This window comes from Microcebus murinus, chromosome 10 (assembly GCF_040939455.1).
Source record: "Microcebus murinus isolate Inina chromosome 10, M.murinus_Inina_mat1.0, whole genome shotgun sequence".
In the NCBI taxonomy this organism is placed as follows: domain Eukaryota; kingdom Metazoa; phylum Chordata; class Mammalia; order Primates; family Cheirogaleidae; genus Microcebus; species Microcebus murinus.
The window spans coordinates 57,258,257-57,273,737 of record NC_134113.1 but is presented as its reverse complement, the minus strand read 5'-3'; the positions used below and the strand labels follow the sequence as shown (position 1 = coordinate 57,273,737).

The 15,481-nt window shown below is 39.8% G+C and overlaps 1 protein-coding gene across 2 annotated transcripts in view; it reads right to left on the bottom strand.

Annotated features, from left to right (window-relative positions):
* Nucleotides 1–15,118, bottom strand: part of EIF4B (eukaryotic translation initiation factor 4B) — a 29,673-nt gene extending 14,555 nt beyond the window's left edge. For both annotated transcript variants that reach the window (XM_012763250.3, XM_012763257.3), the window contains exons 1-4: nt 14,974–15,118; nt 5,804–5,941; nt 3,155–3,363; nt 2,624–2,740 (exon numbers count right to left, since the gene is read on the bottom strand). In XM_012763250.3, the coding sequence (XP_012618704.1) occupies nt 2,624–2,740; nt 3,155–3,363; nt 5,804–5,941; nt 14,974–14,986 (477 nt within the window). In that variant the 5' untranslated portion in view covers nt 14,987–15,118. The remainder of the gene's footprint in view (nt 1–2,623; nt 2,741–3,154; nt 3,364–5,803; nt 5,942–14,973) is intronic.
* Between the last annotated feature and the right edge of the window lie 363 nt (nt 15,119–15,481).

The window sequence follows — 15,481 nt, the reverse complement described above, 5'->3', positions numbered from 1 at the left end:
CTGAGAGCACAGGACCATATTAACCAACCTTTTATACACACCTCATTATGTACACACCCCTTGAATGACCTTGAATGTGTGGGCACAGCAGAAGCACTGGGGGAAGGAAGATAAAGAAAAAAGACTTCCCACATTGCCTATTGGTTAAAATAAACAAAACCACAAAAAATTAATTAAAAATAAATAATTTTTTAAAAAAGACTGTAATTTAGCCAACATTCCAATTTATTGGCTAAAGAATCCTTTATAGGCTGGGCGTGGTGGCTTATGCCTGTAATCCTAGCACTCTGGGAGGCCGAGGCAGGAGGGTTACTCAAGGTCAGGAGTTTGAAACCAGCCTGACCAAAACCCCCATCTCTACTAAAAATAGAAAGAAATTAATTGACCAACCAAAAATATATATACAAAAAATTTGCCGGGCATGGTGGCACATGCTACCATGGGTGGTAGTCCCAGCTACTCGGGAGGCTGAGGTAGGAGGATGGCTTGAGCCCAAGAGTTTGAGGTTGCCGTGAGCTAGGCTGACGCTACGGCACTCACTCTAGCCTGGACAACAAAGTGAGACTCTGTCTTAAAAAAAAAAAAATAAAAGAATCCTTTATAGATATTTGAAAACCCTCTCACCCTTTGCCCTTCCTTTCACTTGCCCCGCTGCAACAATGGGTCCAGTTGTCATCTGTGATGTGTGTACCATGCTCTGTAAACCTATTATCTTGCTCTTGCCCTATAATCCTATCTTTGTCTCAAAAAACCTCATTTTCATGCTTGCCTAGGAAAAAAAAAAGACTTGAAAATGGAAATAGTCCCATGGAATTAACAAATCTAACTTAAATGAATATCAGGTCAGTTACCACATTATTTTTACAAAACCAAAATTTGCACAACAGAATTAACTTTTTAACTATCCAAGGCAACTTGTTAAGTGTAACAAACTAAAATTAATTCCTTGACAATTAGCTAAATAAAAGGTGTGTCTGGTGCCAGAGCATTTATTCAAACATTTATAGAAGCCAGGTGCACTGGCACATTCCTGTAATCTCAGCTACCTGGGAGGTTGAGGCAGGGGAAGTGCGTTAGCCCAGGAGTATGAGTCCTGCCTGGGCAACATAGTGAGATTTCAACTCCCCAAAAAAATTTTTTTTACAGAGCCCATTATGCACCAGCAAAACTGTATAATGTGTGCTGTGTGTGTAGCCTCAGGTTCTTTCACTCAGTATCACCCCCTGGATAAATCAGCTCCTCTAGGAAAACCCTCCAATTTCCCTTTCCCACACCATTATTTATATACTTTGAATCCAATTAATTCTACTGCTGATTTTTCATTTCATAGTAGTCTAAAGTTGAAGAAGGGTAACAATGAATTTTAGTTAAAATCACCCAAAATTAAATACCACTATAATGAAATTTCTAAATAATAATGTAACATAACTCCTAAATGCAAACCATGAGAGTATGTTAATGTTAATCTGGCAAACAACAGATAATAATAATTACATGGTATTCTTTTTCTTATCCAGACTGAGTGAAGTTAAAGACTAGTAATGTCAATAAAACCAAACTCTGGAAAAACCTTAGCTCTTCATGTGCTTTTAACTATATATAAATTTTTATTCATATTTGACATTGCTTTCAGATTATCATCATGTTACTGAACAATGAGATAACAAAAATATTTCAGTTTCATCTGTAAGACTAAGGAAAAAAAAATATTTATAAGAGATGTTGATTTTAATCATGTCAAATGGCAGAATTATGGCACAAACAGCACTAGAAATCACTTTAAAACAAAGGGGATATTTCTGGAATTAAAGGAAGAAAAAAAGCTTTTTTTCTTCCCAGATATAAGCCTCTCGTGTCTCTGGACAGGAAAACAAATTATGGGCAATGTCAAAAAGCAGAAGGACTGAATATTTACTGTCATTTTCCTGTAAAACATTCCTAGTAGGAAATGTTTCCAAATCCTCTTAAATGATCAAAAATACCACTACAATAGTTCCCTGAAGGTAGGGCGAGATAGCTCATGCCTGTAATCTTAGCACTCTGGGAGGCAGAGGTGGGAGGATTGCTTGAGCTTAAGAGTTTGAGACCAGCCTGAGCGAGAGCAAGACACAGTCTCGACTACAAACAGAAAAAATTAGCCAGGAATGGTGGCATGAGCCTGTAGTCCCAGCTACCCGCGGGGCTGAGGCAAAAGGATTGCATGAGCCCAGGAGTTTGAGGTGGTTGTGAGCTAGGGTGACACCATGGCACTCTAGCCTGGGCAACAGAGTAGAAATAAAAAAATAAATAAAAAAAATAAAACCAAGTTCCCTGAAAATGAGATAATGCCTTTTGACAATACCTGTGAGTGAACTAATGTAAGATTTAAATTGAGACATGGTGTGTGGTGGGTTTCTTCCAAAATTTTCCACTTAAGCACCTCCCTGAATTATTGGGGCCTAGTGAATTTGCTGAAGTGTGACATCCAACTTGCTAGATGTTGGATGTTAAGTGATACACTGCTAAATAACCCAGGCCTTCCTTTGTAAACATTATGCAATCTTTGAAATAGCTACTCACCCAAACTAAACATGAGATTTGCCAGCTCCCGCCCCTCTCAACCCTCTACCCTTATTTTCTTTACCTCTTCATTGAGACTCAGGGCACTGAGCAGGGAATCCAGGTCCTCAAACTCAGCATAACCAAAACCTTTCAACCTCTCTGGATTGCTGGGTTCACGGGGTAACCGCACTGCACTGATCTGAAGAAGAAACAAAAGAAGTTTTCCAATGTTCTTGTTCATTTGCCTTTTATTTTAAAACCACAAAAACATCTGTGTGTATCCAATGAATTTCTCTGAAGAATACACAAGAACCTGGTTGTCTCCAGGAAGAAAACTGATGCAAAGGAAAAGAGAGACTTCACTATATGCCCTATTATATACCTTTTGAATTTTGAATATGAATTTAACCCTAAAATAAAAACATGAATTCAGTGTATTCCTCTGAATACCTGACTTTGCTTCATTCTGTATTACATTTCTAGTTTTTTTTTAATTAAGAGCAACTGCCCATTCCACAATTAGTTTATGTTAGTCACTACCCTCAATAATTGCCTATGTCTATTTCCTTTCTCTATAAAAAAAAAAAAAATTGCCTAAAAAACTTTTACTTACATTTAATCCTCTAAAGAATTCCTTAATCGATTCTTCTGTCACATCATAGGGCAGGTTCCCTAGAAAAGCAGTGTAGGGTGGCGATTTGGGAAGACGGCTCCGGTCGATATTGGGTTCCCGAGCAGCCCGTGGAGCAGTGGGAAGGATGGAACGGTCAATGGGAGGTGCCCTATACACATCATCATCATTACTGTGCCAAGTGGTTGAAACTAGGATAGAGGAGAGGAGAGAAGACATTAGAGGAAACCTCTCTTACTACTGTCCTAGAACAAGAGGGCCCATGTTAACTGCGAAGTATTTAAACACACTGTATCAGGAAAGCAACAGAACAAAAAAAGGTGGGAGTTTGGTGGTAAGGGTGTTTTACATTCCACCACAAAGGAAGTTGTGGTTTAAAAAAAAAGGGTGCATTATAAATAGAAAATGCTTCTGAAATGTTAGGTACTTTATATTCATTATATCTCATCTTTGTAACAATCCTGTGAGTTTATTCCCCATTCTACAGAAAAGGAAACTCAGATTTAAGACAGTAATTTGCCCAAGGTCACAGAGCAACAACAGAGCTAGGATTCAAACCTGGGTCCTTCTCACTCCATATGTTTAACCATTACTGACAACTCTTACATTCTTACCGTTGGTCTGGAGAGTTTTCTTCTTCATAGTTTATTGTCCCTTAAAAAAAAAAAAAAATCAAACAAAAATCTTTCCCTACAGCTCTGTCCGTGAATTTGTACTTCATATACCAACACTTATGGAAAGTACAACTTATAAAGTTTCCTATTTTCAGGAATTATGAAAATAGGTCACAAAAGAAAAGGTATTCTTTCAGTCTACAATAAAATTTTGTAGACAAAAATGATGGTAACCAGATTTATATCATACTTCATAATTATAAAAAATAGCTGATTATTCCTGGCACTATCCCTGAAAGCAGAGCTTGTCCAAATGACATCCAATGACTCTTTTGTATTTTCCACTATAATTATTGTTCCCATTCCTCTTCTTCATACCCTTTTATTTTTGATAGGGTCTCACTCTGTTGTCCAGGCTGAAGTGCGGTGGCACAATCACAGCTCACTGCAACCTCGAACTGCTAGGCTTAAGAGATCCTCCTGAGTAACTAGGAGTACAGGCAGGAACCACCATGCCCAGCTAATTTTTATTTTTTGTAGAGACAGGTTCTCACTTGTTGCCCAGACTGGTCTCAAACTCCTGGCCTCAAGCAATCCTCCCCTGCTTGGCTTCTGAAAGTACTGGGATTATAGGCATGAGCGACCACACCTGGCCCCTCACACCATTTTCATTTACCCAGGAACACCCTGACTTCATACCAATAACTATTAGAACTAATTATTCTTAGGCTCCGAGTAAATGCAGTTTACAGATTATATTGCAGTTATCACTTTATGAGAATACCACAGAATTTTAGACTTAAAATAAATCTTTTAAAAAATCTACTCTTTATTTATTTATTTATTTAATTTTTTGAGACAGAGTCTCGCTTTGTTGCCCAGGCTAGAGTGAATGCCGTGGCGTCAGCCTAGCTCACAGCAACCTCAGACTCCTGGGCTCAAGCAATCCTGCTGCCTCAGCCTCCCAAGTAGCTGGGGCTACAGGCATGTGCCACCATGACCAGCTAATTTTTCTATATATATTAGTTGGCCAATTAATTTCTTTCTATTTATAGTGGAGACGGGGTCTCACTCTTGCTCAGGCTGGTTTCGAACTCCTGACCTCAAGCAATCCACCCACCTCGGCCTCCCAGAGTGCTAGGATTATAGGCGTGAGCCACCACGCCCGGCTTACTCTTTACTTTAGAAAAAGGAGAAAATGATGCTTAAAAGGACGGTAACTTGAGAAAAGTCTATTAATGCAAAAGCGTGAACTAGCAAAGCTCTCCTGAATGACTTTAGTCCCTATTGCAAAGTCTAAGAGCTTAAACCTCAGATTAACCCTGAGATTATATAAAATATATAAGATTTTGGCCAGGTGCTGGTGGCTCACGCCTGTAATCCTAGCACTCTGGGAGGCTAAGGTGGGCGGATCACTCAAGATAAGGAGTTCGAAACCAGCCTGAGTAAGAGCGAGACTCCTTCTCTACTATAAATATAAAGAAATTAATTGGCCAACTAATATATATAGAAAAATTAGCCGGGCATGGTGGCACATGCCTGTAGTCCTAACTACTTGGGAGGCTGAGGCAATAGGATTGCTTGAGCCCAGGAGTCTGAGGTTGCTGTGAACTAGGCTGACGCCATAGGACTCTAGCCCAGGCAACAGAGTGAGACTGTCTCAAAATAAATAAATAAATAAAATACATAAGATTTCAGTGTTACAGAACGACTTAAATTCTTTTCAAATTACACATGATGTAAATTATTACATACTAGCTTTTGTCTAGAACAGGCATCCTCAAACTACAGCCCTCAGGTCACATAGGGGCTGCCTAGCACATTTATCTGGCCCTCTGGGTGTTTTTGCCGAGACTGCCTATCCTGCTTAGCAGCCAACTCGTCCTGGGCCCACAGTGCGCACTCTCCAATGGTCTGAGGGACAGTGAACTGGCCCCCTGTTTAAAAAGTTTGAGGACCTCTGGTCTAGAAGATAATGAAAATTTTAAATATGACAAGAAACAAAAGAAAAAATTACCATCTCCTTCCAGGTCATCTGTTTCATCAGCCCAGCTGACTGGTTTGGGGACATAGGTGCTTCCTCCACCAGTCCCCCCATCCTCAGCCAGAAAGTCTGTCAGGGAGATAGTCTTCCCCTTCTTATTCTTCTTTTTTGCTGGTTTAAGAAGGCAAGGGAAAGATTTATCAATACTCAGGTATTTACAGTGCTGTATGATGCAATATTGTTAAATAATATATTGATAAAGAAAGCAACAAAAAGACTCATCAAAGGATTGGATTATGGCACTTTTATATTGAAGGGATACTGTGCACACATACAAGGAGAAAAGTACAATGCAATGATACAGAAAGGAGAGTTCAATAGTAAGTGAAAAAATCCGAAAGTTTCAGAATATATATTACGTGTAATGTATGAAAAATGGTCTAGAGGGATGTTCAACAGTCTCTCTGGGGAGTATAACTGGTGTGGGAGCAACCTTTTATTTCTTACTATATATATGTTCACTTATTTATCATTTGAGATTTTTAATTTAGTAACTACTTTGGGTTTTTTTTTGAGACAGGGTCTTACTCTGCTACCCAGGCTAGAGTGCAGTGGCATCATTATGCTCATTGTAACCTCAAACTACTGGTCTCAATCAAGCAGAAACTACTTTTGTTCAGTAACTACATTCATTGTTCCATGGATAAAAAAATAAATAAGATGAAATTCCTATCCCATAACATATTCTGTATGGGACTTTTTTTTTTTGAGACAGAGTCTTGCTTTGTTGCCCAGGCTAGAGTGAGTGCCGTGGTATCAGCCTAGCTCACAGCAACCTCAAACTCCTGGGCTCAAGCGATCCTGCTGCCTCAGCCTCCCGAGTAGCTGGGACTACAGGCATGCGCCACCATGCCCGGCTAATTTTTTCTATATATATATTAGTTGGCCCGTTAATTTCTATTTTTGTAGTAGAGACGGGGTCTCGCTCTTGCTCGGGCTGGTTTTTTGAACTCCTGACCTCGAGCAATCCGCCTGCCTCGGCCTCCCAGAGTGCTAGGATTACAGGCGTGAGCCACCGCACCCGGCCTGTATGGCACTTTTTTTTTTTTTTTTTTGAGACAGAGTCTCGCTTTGTTGTCCAGGCTAGAGTGAGTGCCGTCAGCCTAGCTCACAGCAACCTCAAACTCCTGGGCTTGAGTGATCCTTCTGCCTCAGCCTCCCGGGTAGCTGGGACTACAGGCATGCGCCACCATGCCCGGCTAATTTTTTATATATATATCAGTTGGCCAATTAATTTCTTTCTATTTATAGTAGAGACGAGGTCTCGCTCTTGCTCAGGCTGGTTTTGAACTCCTGACCTTGAGCAATCCGCCCGCCTCGGCCTCCCAAGAGCTAGGATTACAGGCGTGAGCCACCGCGCCAGGCCTGTATGGCACTTTTTGAGGATTATTTGATACTTGCAAAATGACCATGTGAGGAAGGAATCATAACTATCAATTTACAGAGAAGCAAACAAGTCTCAGAAAGGTTAAATGAGACATCAGATGTCTCTAAAGTTACAAACATCAGTTGGTTGAGCTAGAATTAAAACCCAAGTATTTTTATGCTACGCCTAGTGGTCTTTCTATATACCACAGGGATCCCTGCCTCTAAGCAGCTTATTAGTTCTATGGCAGGTAGGTTACCATACTAGGTAAAATGTACTCAATGTTACTTGAAAGTGTTTGGATGTTAAGACTCATATACTCTAGATTTCTCATCCCTCTAGAAAAAATTTTATCTCCTTCCCTATCTTAAATACTGCATACGAAGATATGATACTACAAGGAAATTACAAGACCTTAACAAGCAACATATTCAAACGTTTTCTGTGGTTATAAAATATTGAGTAATCTCCAAATGGCTCCATTTAGTGGACTAACGCTGGCTCTCTCTATCCAGTCCTCAGAACTTCTGAGATGCCACCAATCAAAAGCTAATTCAGAACAGAAGGGACTAAGCAAAGTTCTAGAACTGGCCCAATAACAGCCACTAAATGATTAGAAAAGCAAATAGTTTCGTTATAACAAAGATCAGCTTCATGGCCTTTATTAATCATGAATTATTCTTCCATGTTCCAATTCTCACCTAATTTTTAACCCAAGAGCACTAATTATCTATAACTTGACGCATACCACTTGCTTAAACTTAAGTTTGCTCTCTCATTTGGTATCTTTCTTTTAAAACTCAACTTTCAGGAAATAAAGATGATGCATTTGGTATGAATGTTACAATAGTCTTCTGGATACAATAAGAACCTGAAGTATTATGGTTTCAATGTGCAAACCAGATGAACCTGGCTGCAATAACACAAATAAAAGATGGCCATGAATGTGACATTTCCATATTTCTCTCAAGTGACTTACCACTAATTTGGCTCCAAAAACAACATTTATGATCAACCAGATCACATTGTGAATCTACTCTACAGCTCTGAAAGAAAACAGTTATGCTTTGGTTGGGGCCTATAGCACTGAAATTGCCCAAGACCATACACACATATCTAGGGGAAATTTTAATAAGCTAATTTGAACAAGAACAAAGCAGAACACTTATCGTGCATAGGCTTATTTTAGTATTTTTCCTATCCTTAAATTCAAAAATAGTGTCTGGGATTAGTATGATGCTAGCCAGAGATCCTTGCCCTCATAAGGCTTAATCTAGTATCATCAGCTAATATCCAATTATTAACCTGTCTTGTCACTGGGGGAATAAAAATAGAACTGACTGGTGGTGGGTACAATGAGGTCAAGTTCAACATAAGAATGTGAATAAGGTACCCCTTTCCTCCTTATTCTATGTACATATCTCATAACAAAACAGTACAATCTGGAATTAACCTGCCCGTTGGTCTGATTTGGCTTAAATCAACTTTGTTGATCAGGGTTTTTCAACTCTTACCCCTTGACTCTTTTGACAAACAAAAGTCTCACTCTTCTTTAATGTTATTTGAAATTTCAAAATAAATTAAAATGTCTAAAATATATTAAAGCATCGTTAATTTTAGAATGTCTTTTCAAATTATACATCTCCCCTTCCTGTCACCTTCTCAACAACCATCTAGTTGAGAAATCATTGTTGGACAAAGCTCCAAAAACAGGCTAAAGTTCCTTCACAAGATTGCTAACATATAAATCTAGCAGCAGCATTGATTCAGTCACAATATAAGCAGGTTTAAAGGAACTAGCCCTTGAAAAGAAAAATCAATGAATCTAAAGTGGGTGCCAGTGTTTGTTCCACTCTATTTCATTTCAATAACTGAAAGAAGATGTTATCTGAATCTTCCATGCCCTTTGCTCCTTCAATATCTAGGCCCATTACAAGGTTAGGGTTCAACAACATTCCCTCTGCTTTATAAGTAAAGCATTGTTTAATGCTCCAGATTTATAATCTCTTGCCACAATGACTGAAGTGGTTCAATTCTTTAATTTTCTCTAAATCATATATGAATTGGTTAAAAAGTTAACAAATCAATCACCTAACAAAATGTATCCCAATTATTTATACAGAAGGTGGTGACGGGGGAACCAGACACCACAAGCTCTTTACATATTCATAAGGGTTAAATAAAAGATCTAAAAAAGCAAGCATTGTTTCGAATTTTCTTTAAGTCTACAAGTCCTTAAACAAGAGACAATACCTTTGTGGTCTTCTTAATAAATAAACAGGATTTATTATAATAGATATAACAATAAATACAATTAATTAGCTTAATTCTTGAGTCAGGGTTTCTCTATTTCAGCACTATTGACATTTTAGCTTGGGTAATTTCTTGTCATGGGGGGACTGCTGCATGCATTGTAGGATGTTCTGCATTATCTCTGATTTCTACTTATTAAATGCCACCCCCCACTTCCCTCATTGTGACAACCAAAAATGGCTCCAGACATTGCCAAATGTACCCGGGGTGGAGAGTTTTGGGATAAAATTGCTCCTCAGTGGAAAACCACTGCCTTAAGTAATGTTTTCATTCAATAAATAAAAAAACAAATAAAGAAGAAATGTTAGTCCTATGTAAAGTATACTAGCAGAAAAGTGACTGCAATAAACTGAATTTTCAGTTATCAGGCTTCGATAGGCATAAAATATGCTTCCTCTATTTTCCTTCTCAGAATGTTTCCCTGTTATTACTCTACTTTATTAGTAATAAAAGCACCAGATGACAGATATTGGAAATGATAACATCTATAGACTGGCAGCTAGTTCTTTATTTCCAAACAGAGGATGCCTTATAGTACTATAAGCAATAAAGCTTACTTGTTGTAAAATGCAGCCCTATTTCTGCATCTTCCTTAAATGAATATTCCTTATCTGGGAAGGGAAATTCCCATAGCATTTAATGTTCAGATGAGGCTTCTGGCAAAAATTAAGTTTCTTAATTTTAGATATTGCCAGCCTAAGTTCCACTTATTTTATGGGGTTATCAACTCTTCTGAATGTTTTAGTAAGTGAGCTAAAAAAGTCAGAGATGTACAAAAACTTGTATAGGAATGTTCACAGCAGCATTATTCACAATATCCAAAAAGGGGGAAACAATCCAATGCCCAGGAACTGAAATGTATAAATGAAATGTAATTTATTCTTATAATGGAGTATAATTTGACAATCAAAATGAACAAGTACTGATACATCCTACAATATGGATGAACCCTGAAAACATGTTGAGTGAAAGAAGCTTGTCATAAAAGACCGTGGTGTTATATGATACAATTTATATAAAATGTTTGAAATAGGAAACTACATGGAAACAGATTAAAGTGTTTGGGAGGAAGAGGAAGTGATTATTAATGGATAAGCTGTTTTTTAGGGGGGTGATGAAAATACTCTGAAATTAGTGCCGATGGCTGAACATTTCTGTGATTACACAAGTCACCAAGTCTTACACTTTAAAAGGGAAAATTTTATAGTATATCTGAATAAATCTTATTAAAAAACAACCCATCCAAATAACAGAGTGCCTAGAATTAGATTAATTATATCACTGTTTAAAGCCTAGCCATGAAAAGACGTTTCGTACATTATCATAATGTCAGAGACTTCACCTTTACCACACTATATAGATGCACCTTGACTTATGGGGCTACATGATAAAGCCATTGTAAGTAGAAAAATCTTAGGCTGAAAATGCATTTAATAGCCCAATAAACCCACTGTAAAGTCAAAAATCCTAAATCAAGTAAACCATTTAAGTTGGGGATTATCTATGTAAGTTCAGCACAGTAAAGATTAAGTAGGGGGTCGGGTATATACATATATAATGAGTGAGATGTAAAACATCTGGAGGATGGTCATACTGGAGACTCAGACTTGTGGGGGGAGGGGAGGAATGGGCATTTATTGAAACCTTAAAATCTGTACCCCCATAATATGCCGAAATTAAAAAAAACCACAAGCACACAAACATTTAAAAAAAAAAACCTAGATATTAAAAATACTCTACAATGACCCTATAAGTTTCTATTAAATCACCATCTTGACAACCAAAAAAAAAAAGTTTAAGTCAGGACTAATTAATAAGCTCCATCTTGACACAATATGAGAATCAATACCATACTGCCTTTTCCTTACCCCTCCAGGTACACTCAATTGGACCATTTACATAATAAACTTAAGCGCCCAAAGCACACCATGTTAACCATTACACAAACTGGTTAGAGCCTCTCAGTAAGAGAGGAGCTATAAAAATTCAGCTAAACTTCTTGCTTTGGGCACGTTCCCACCAATAGAACCTTAACAATAGCAATATTACAAATCTAAGAAACTGACTTCTGTGTGCATACTCTTGAATGTACATGCACATGCTTACAAATAAGCATTTGAAACAAAATACCATACTCAAATCCATTCTTTCGGCCGGGCACGGTGGCTCACGCCTGTAATCCTAGCACTCAGAGAGGCTGAGGCGGGCGGATTGCTCGAGGTCAGGAGTTCGAAACCAGCCTGAGCAAGAGCAAGACCCCGTCTCTACTATAAATAGAAAGAAATTAATTGGCCAACTAATGTATATATATATAAAATTAGCCGGGCATGGTGGCACATGCCTGTAGTCCCAGATACTTGGGAGGCTGAGGCAGAAGGATTGCTTGAGCCCAGGAGATTGAGGTTGCTGTGAGCAAGGCTGACGCCACGGCACTCACTCTAGCCTGGGCAACAAAGCGAGACTGTGTTTCCAAAAAAAAAAGAAGAATCCATTCCTTCCCCCACCATCATGAAAAAAGAATAAATTTTGTGATGTTTTGAGACAAATAAAGGATATTTTAGTAGGATATTTTATCTCAAACTATATACATATATCCATGGCTTGTGAATTAGAGCTCAAAGTTATTAAAAGTGTATATATTTACATAAATGAACATACCTATTTTTCAATGACATTACTTAGAAACACTGTTTTACTTTAATTGACACTACTCTTTGTATTTCAACTTCTATAAGGAGTTTTAGTCTTGACATTCTGAATCTGGGTATCCTTCTCCCAGAATAACAAATACATGGTGTAAGATGGGATCTGAATATAAGTAATTTGTGACAACATATGATAGCAACCCTTGAAAGCATTTCTTAACTATGAGGGTCTAACTAAAAACCACCACTGGACACCATTTGCTCCCTGTAAAAATAGTTAAGACGTCACACATGACAGCATTTGAAATGTGTTACACAAATGAAAGGCCTATGTACAAGCTTACATACACTATTTCCAATTTTAAAGCATTTTAAATGTTAACCTGTACAAACCACATTTGATTCCCTGTAAGTTAAGGGGAGAACAGAACAACACTATAACCACTTCACAGATGAGGAAACTGGGACTCAAGAGGTAACTGGCTTGTAGCAAGTTTACTAAAACAGTCACGATGAAAATTTAAGAAAAATGAAAACCTCTTATTTTTAAGTATTCTTTTTAACAAGTGAACCAAAGAATTAAGTGCCCTGGCTCAATCGAATTTCTTAGGAATATCCAATTATCCTCATTCCAATCAGTTCTGACACATTTTCAGTTCTTGAAGGTCTATATTGGGTCACATTACAAACTATTATTGCTGCAATTAATTTTTTTAATCTAATCTGACAGTAAAAGGCCTATGAAGTAGTATCATGTATTTTCACCAACAAACATAAGGCCCATTTCCAACATCTGGGAATACTGGTTACTGAACAGAGTCAATACAATCATAAAAGATTCAAAGATTCACCATAGAGGGGCTATCTAAAAAAAAAAAAAAAAAAAAAAAGATTCAAAGAGGGGAGAAATGATAAATTCCAAATTACTCAAGGGCACACAGTAAGATGTAACCTTGTGTTTAGATACGAGCACCAGCTAAAAAGACTTACTCAACTGAATTAAAGGAGATAAGGGTTTTCATCAAGGGTGTAGAGTACATATGGAAGGACAAGAGAAGGGGACATCACTGAGCAAATTGGTTTAACCAGTCTGGATTCCACTAAACTCAGTAAAAGGAAAGACATGGATTGCTACTGTGTCTTCCACGTCTAAAAAGTCCACAAAAGCTAAGCAGAAAAAAATATAGACTTTTCACTAAATTGTCAAGGTGGCAAATCCAGGCAAAATAAGTACTTCACGCAATGATTAGCTTAAAATATATATAGGAATGTGCTAGCCCACAGGAGAAAAAAATACGAACATTTCTGTAAACTTCAGATGCTTTCAGGCAGCATCCCAAACTGAGGATGACACCTTGGAACTTCCAAGTTGGTAAAGGAGTCAGGATCTCAAAGATTTTCACCTTGCTTTGCCACCTGCAAGCACTGTGACCTTAAATAATCTTACTCAGCTGAGAAATACCACTATCTCCCTACATTACCTCAGAGAAATAAGACAACATACACAAAAGTGCTTCATCAATTGTCAAATACTACACCAGTGAAAGGTGTTCAAATGCACCTCAATTCCCTCAACATGTTCCAAAGACAACCATAAAGCTGTTTCCTTGTAATGATAGAGATGAATTCCTGGGGTGTGATAGGAGAGGCCATAGGAAGAAGTTCAAAAAATGTTCTGCAGAATGCAAGGTCATGCGAGAAAAAAGAAACCATATCCTAAAAAGTAAAATCAACGCTACAAGATGTTCCACAGCTCACCGCTGCTCTTGTATGTCCATTACAAATGCAAGTAGACTTGCATGGCACTGATATTCTCCTCCAAACAAGTCTAAAAAATAAACTCCAGCCACTGGTATTATTTTAATAGCAACTCCTAAGTAGTTGTACTGTTATCTCGGGGTGGGGGAAGAGCTGAACCCTACCATTGAAGCTATCAAAATTCAACCAAAATAGAAGTTCCGTAAGAGCACAGAACTAGCACATAGTTTGCTCTAAGTAAAAAGTGTTCACTGAATAGGGAGAAAAAAAGGCCAAGAGGGATATCTGGGTGTCCACCCCGGCTGCTTCTCCAACACGTGGGCGCTCCACACTGGGCTCCCCACCCCCATCTAAGTCTAGTAGTTCCAACCTTCAAACTTAATACTTGTACCTTGGAAGAGTATATGGCCCAGGTCACACTCTAAAAAGGGAAGAGCATAAACAGTAAAAGGACATAAAAGAGCGCCCAACACAAGCGCTGAAAAGCTTTCCATCTGGGTTCTAGCGCATGCTTTTAAGGCACACCCGACTCCACCACCCTGGTCTCTCCTACAGCGCACGCGCACCGCTGCCTTCCCCCGCCCCTCCACCGACTCGCGCTCGCGTTCTAACTGCCCCCCCCTTTATTCCCCTGCCCCCACTCTTGTCCGCAACGGCCTCGCGCCTCGGAGACCTTAATGTGCACTCGTCCGCGCGCCAACTGCCTCCTTCCTTTCTCCACGCGGGCACAGTGCTTCACGTCTATGAAAGAAAAGGCCTCGCGCCTCCCGCAGGTCTTTCTGCGCCTCTTCTTCACTCCAAGCCAGAGTCCACCATTACTGCCTTCTCCAACCTCGCGCATACGGGGTGAAAAGGGTGTGAGGGGGAGGGGAAGGACACCTTCCCCTCCCCCCAAACATCCCGAGGCTATAACCTAACATGGCCACACCAGCTGCCTGCCGCAGTCCCCAAGTCGGAAGGGGACCGATGCTGCCCGCTCCCTGACTCCAGGGAATCAGTGGATCAGGCTCGGAGGGTGGTTTCGGAGCCCGCTCCTTGGCCGCGCTTAGCCGCTCGCTCACCTGAGGCCGCCATGTTGGGAGAGGGAGAGAGAACGCAAAGGACCCGGATGAAGCAATCACGTGATTATAGCGGGCGCGTCGGACTAGGAGACGCGAAACTGGGAGGGGGCGGGGAGGTGAGGAAGGAGACAGGAGGCGGGGCGGCGCTGCTCTAGGTTCGTAAAGCAGCGCGGGGAGGTGGCGCGGCGTCCGACGGGAAGACCCGTGCGACATGTGGCCAAAGGGGTGGGGCCTGGGCTGTCGCGAAACTCCTCGCGCTTTACGTACGGCTGCGCGCGGACGCGGGGCGTGCCTGGGGCGGGGTCTCGTGCTACGCAGACTTCCTGTTGGTGAGGAAGTTGGGAGTGAGTTAGTTTGTTGGTACCACTAGTCTCGCTTGGTTGGAATCGAGGTGGGCTGGCAAAAGGAGGATTCTGAATTTCGGTTTTTTTGTGTTTTGTTTTATTTTGGAGACAGGGTATTGCTCTGTCGCCCGGGCTTGAATGCAGTGGCATCATCGTAGTTCACA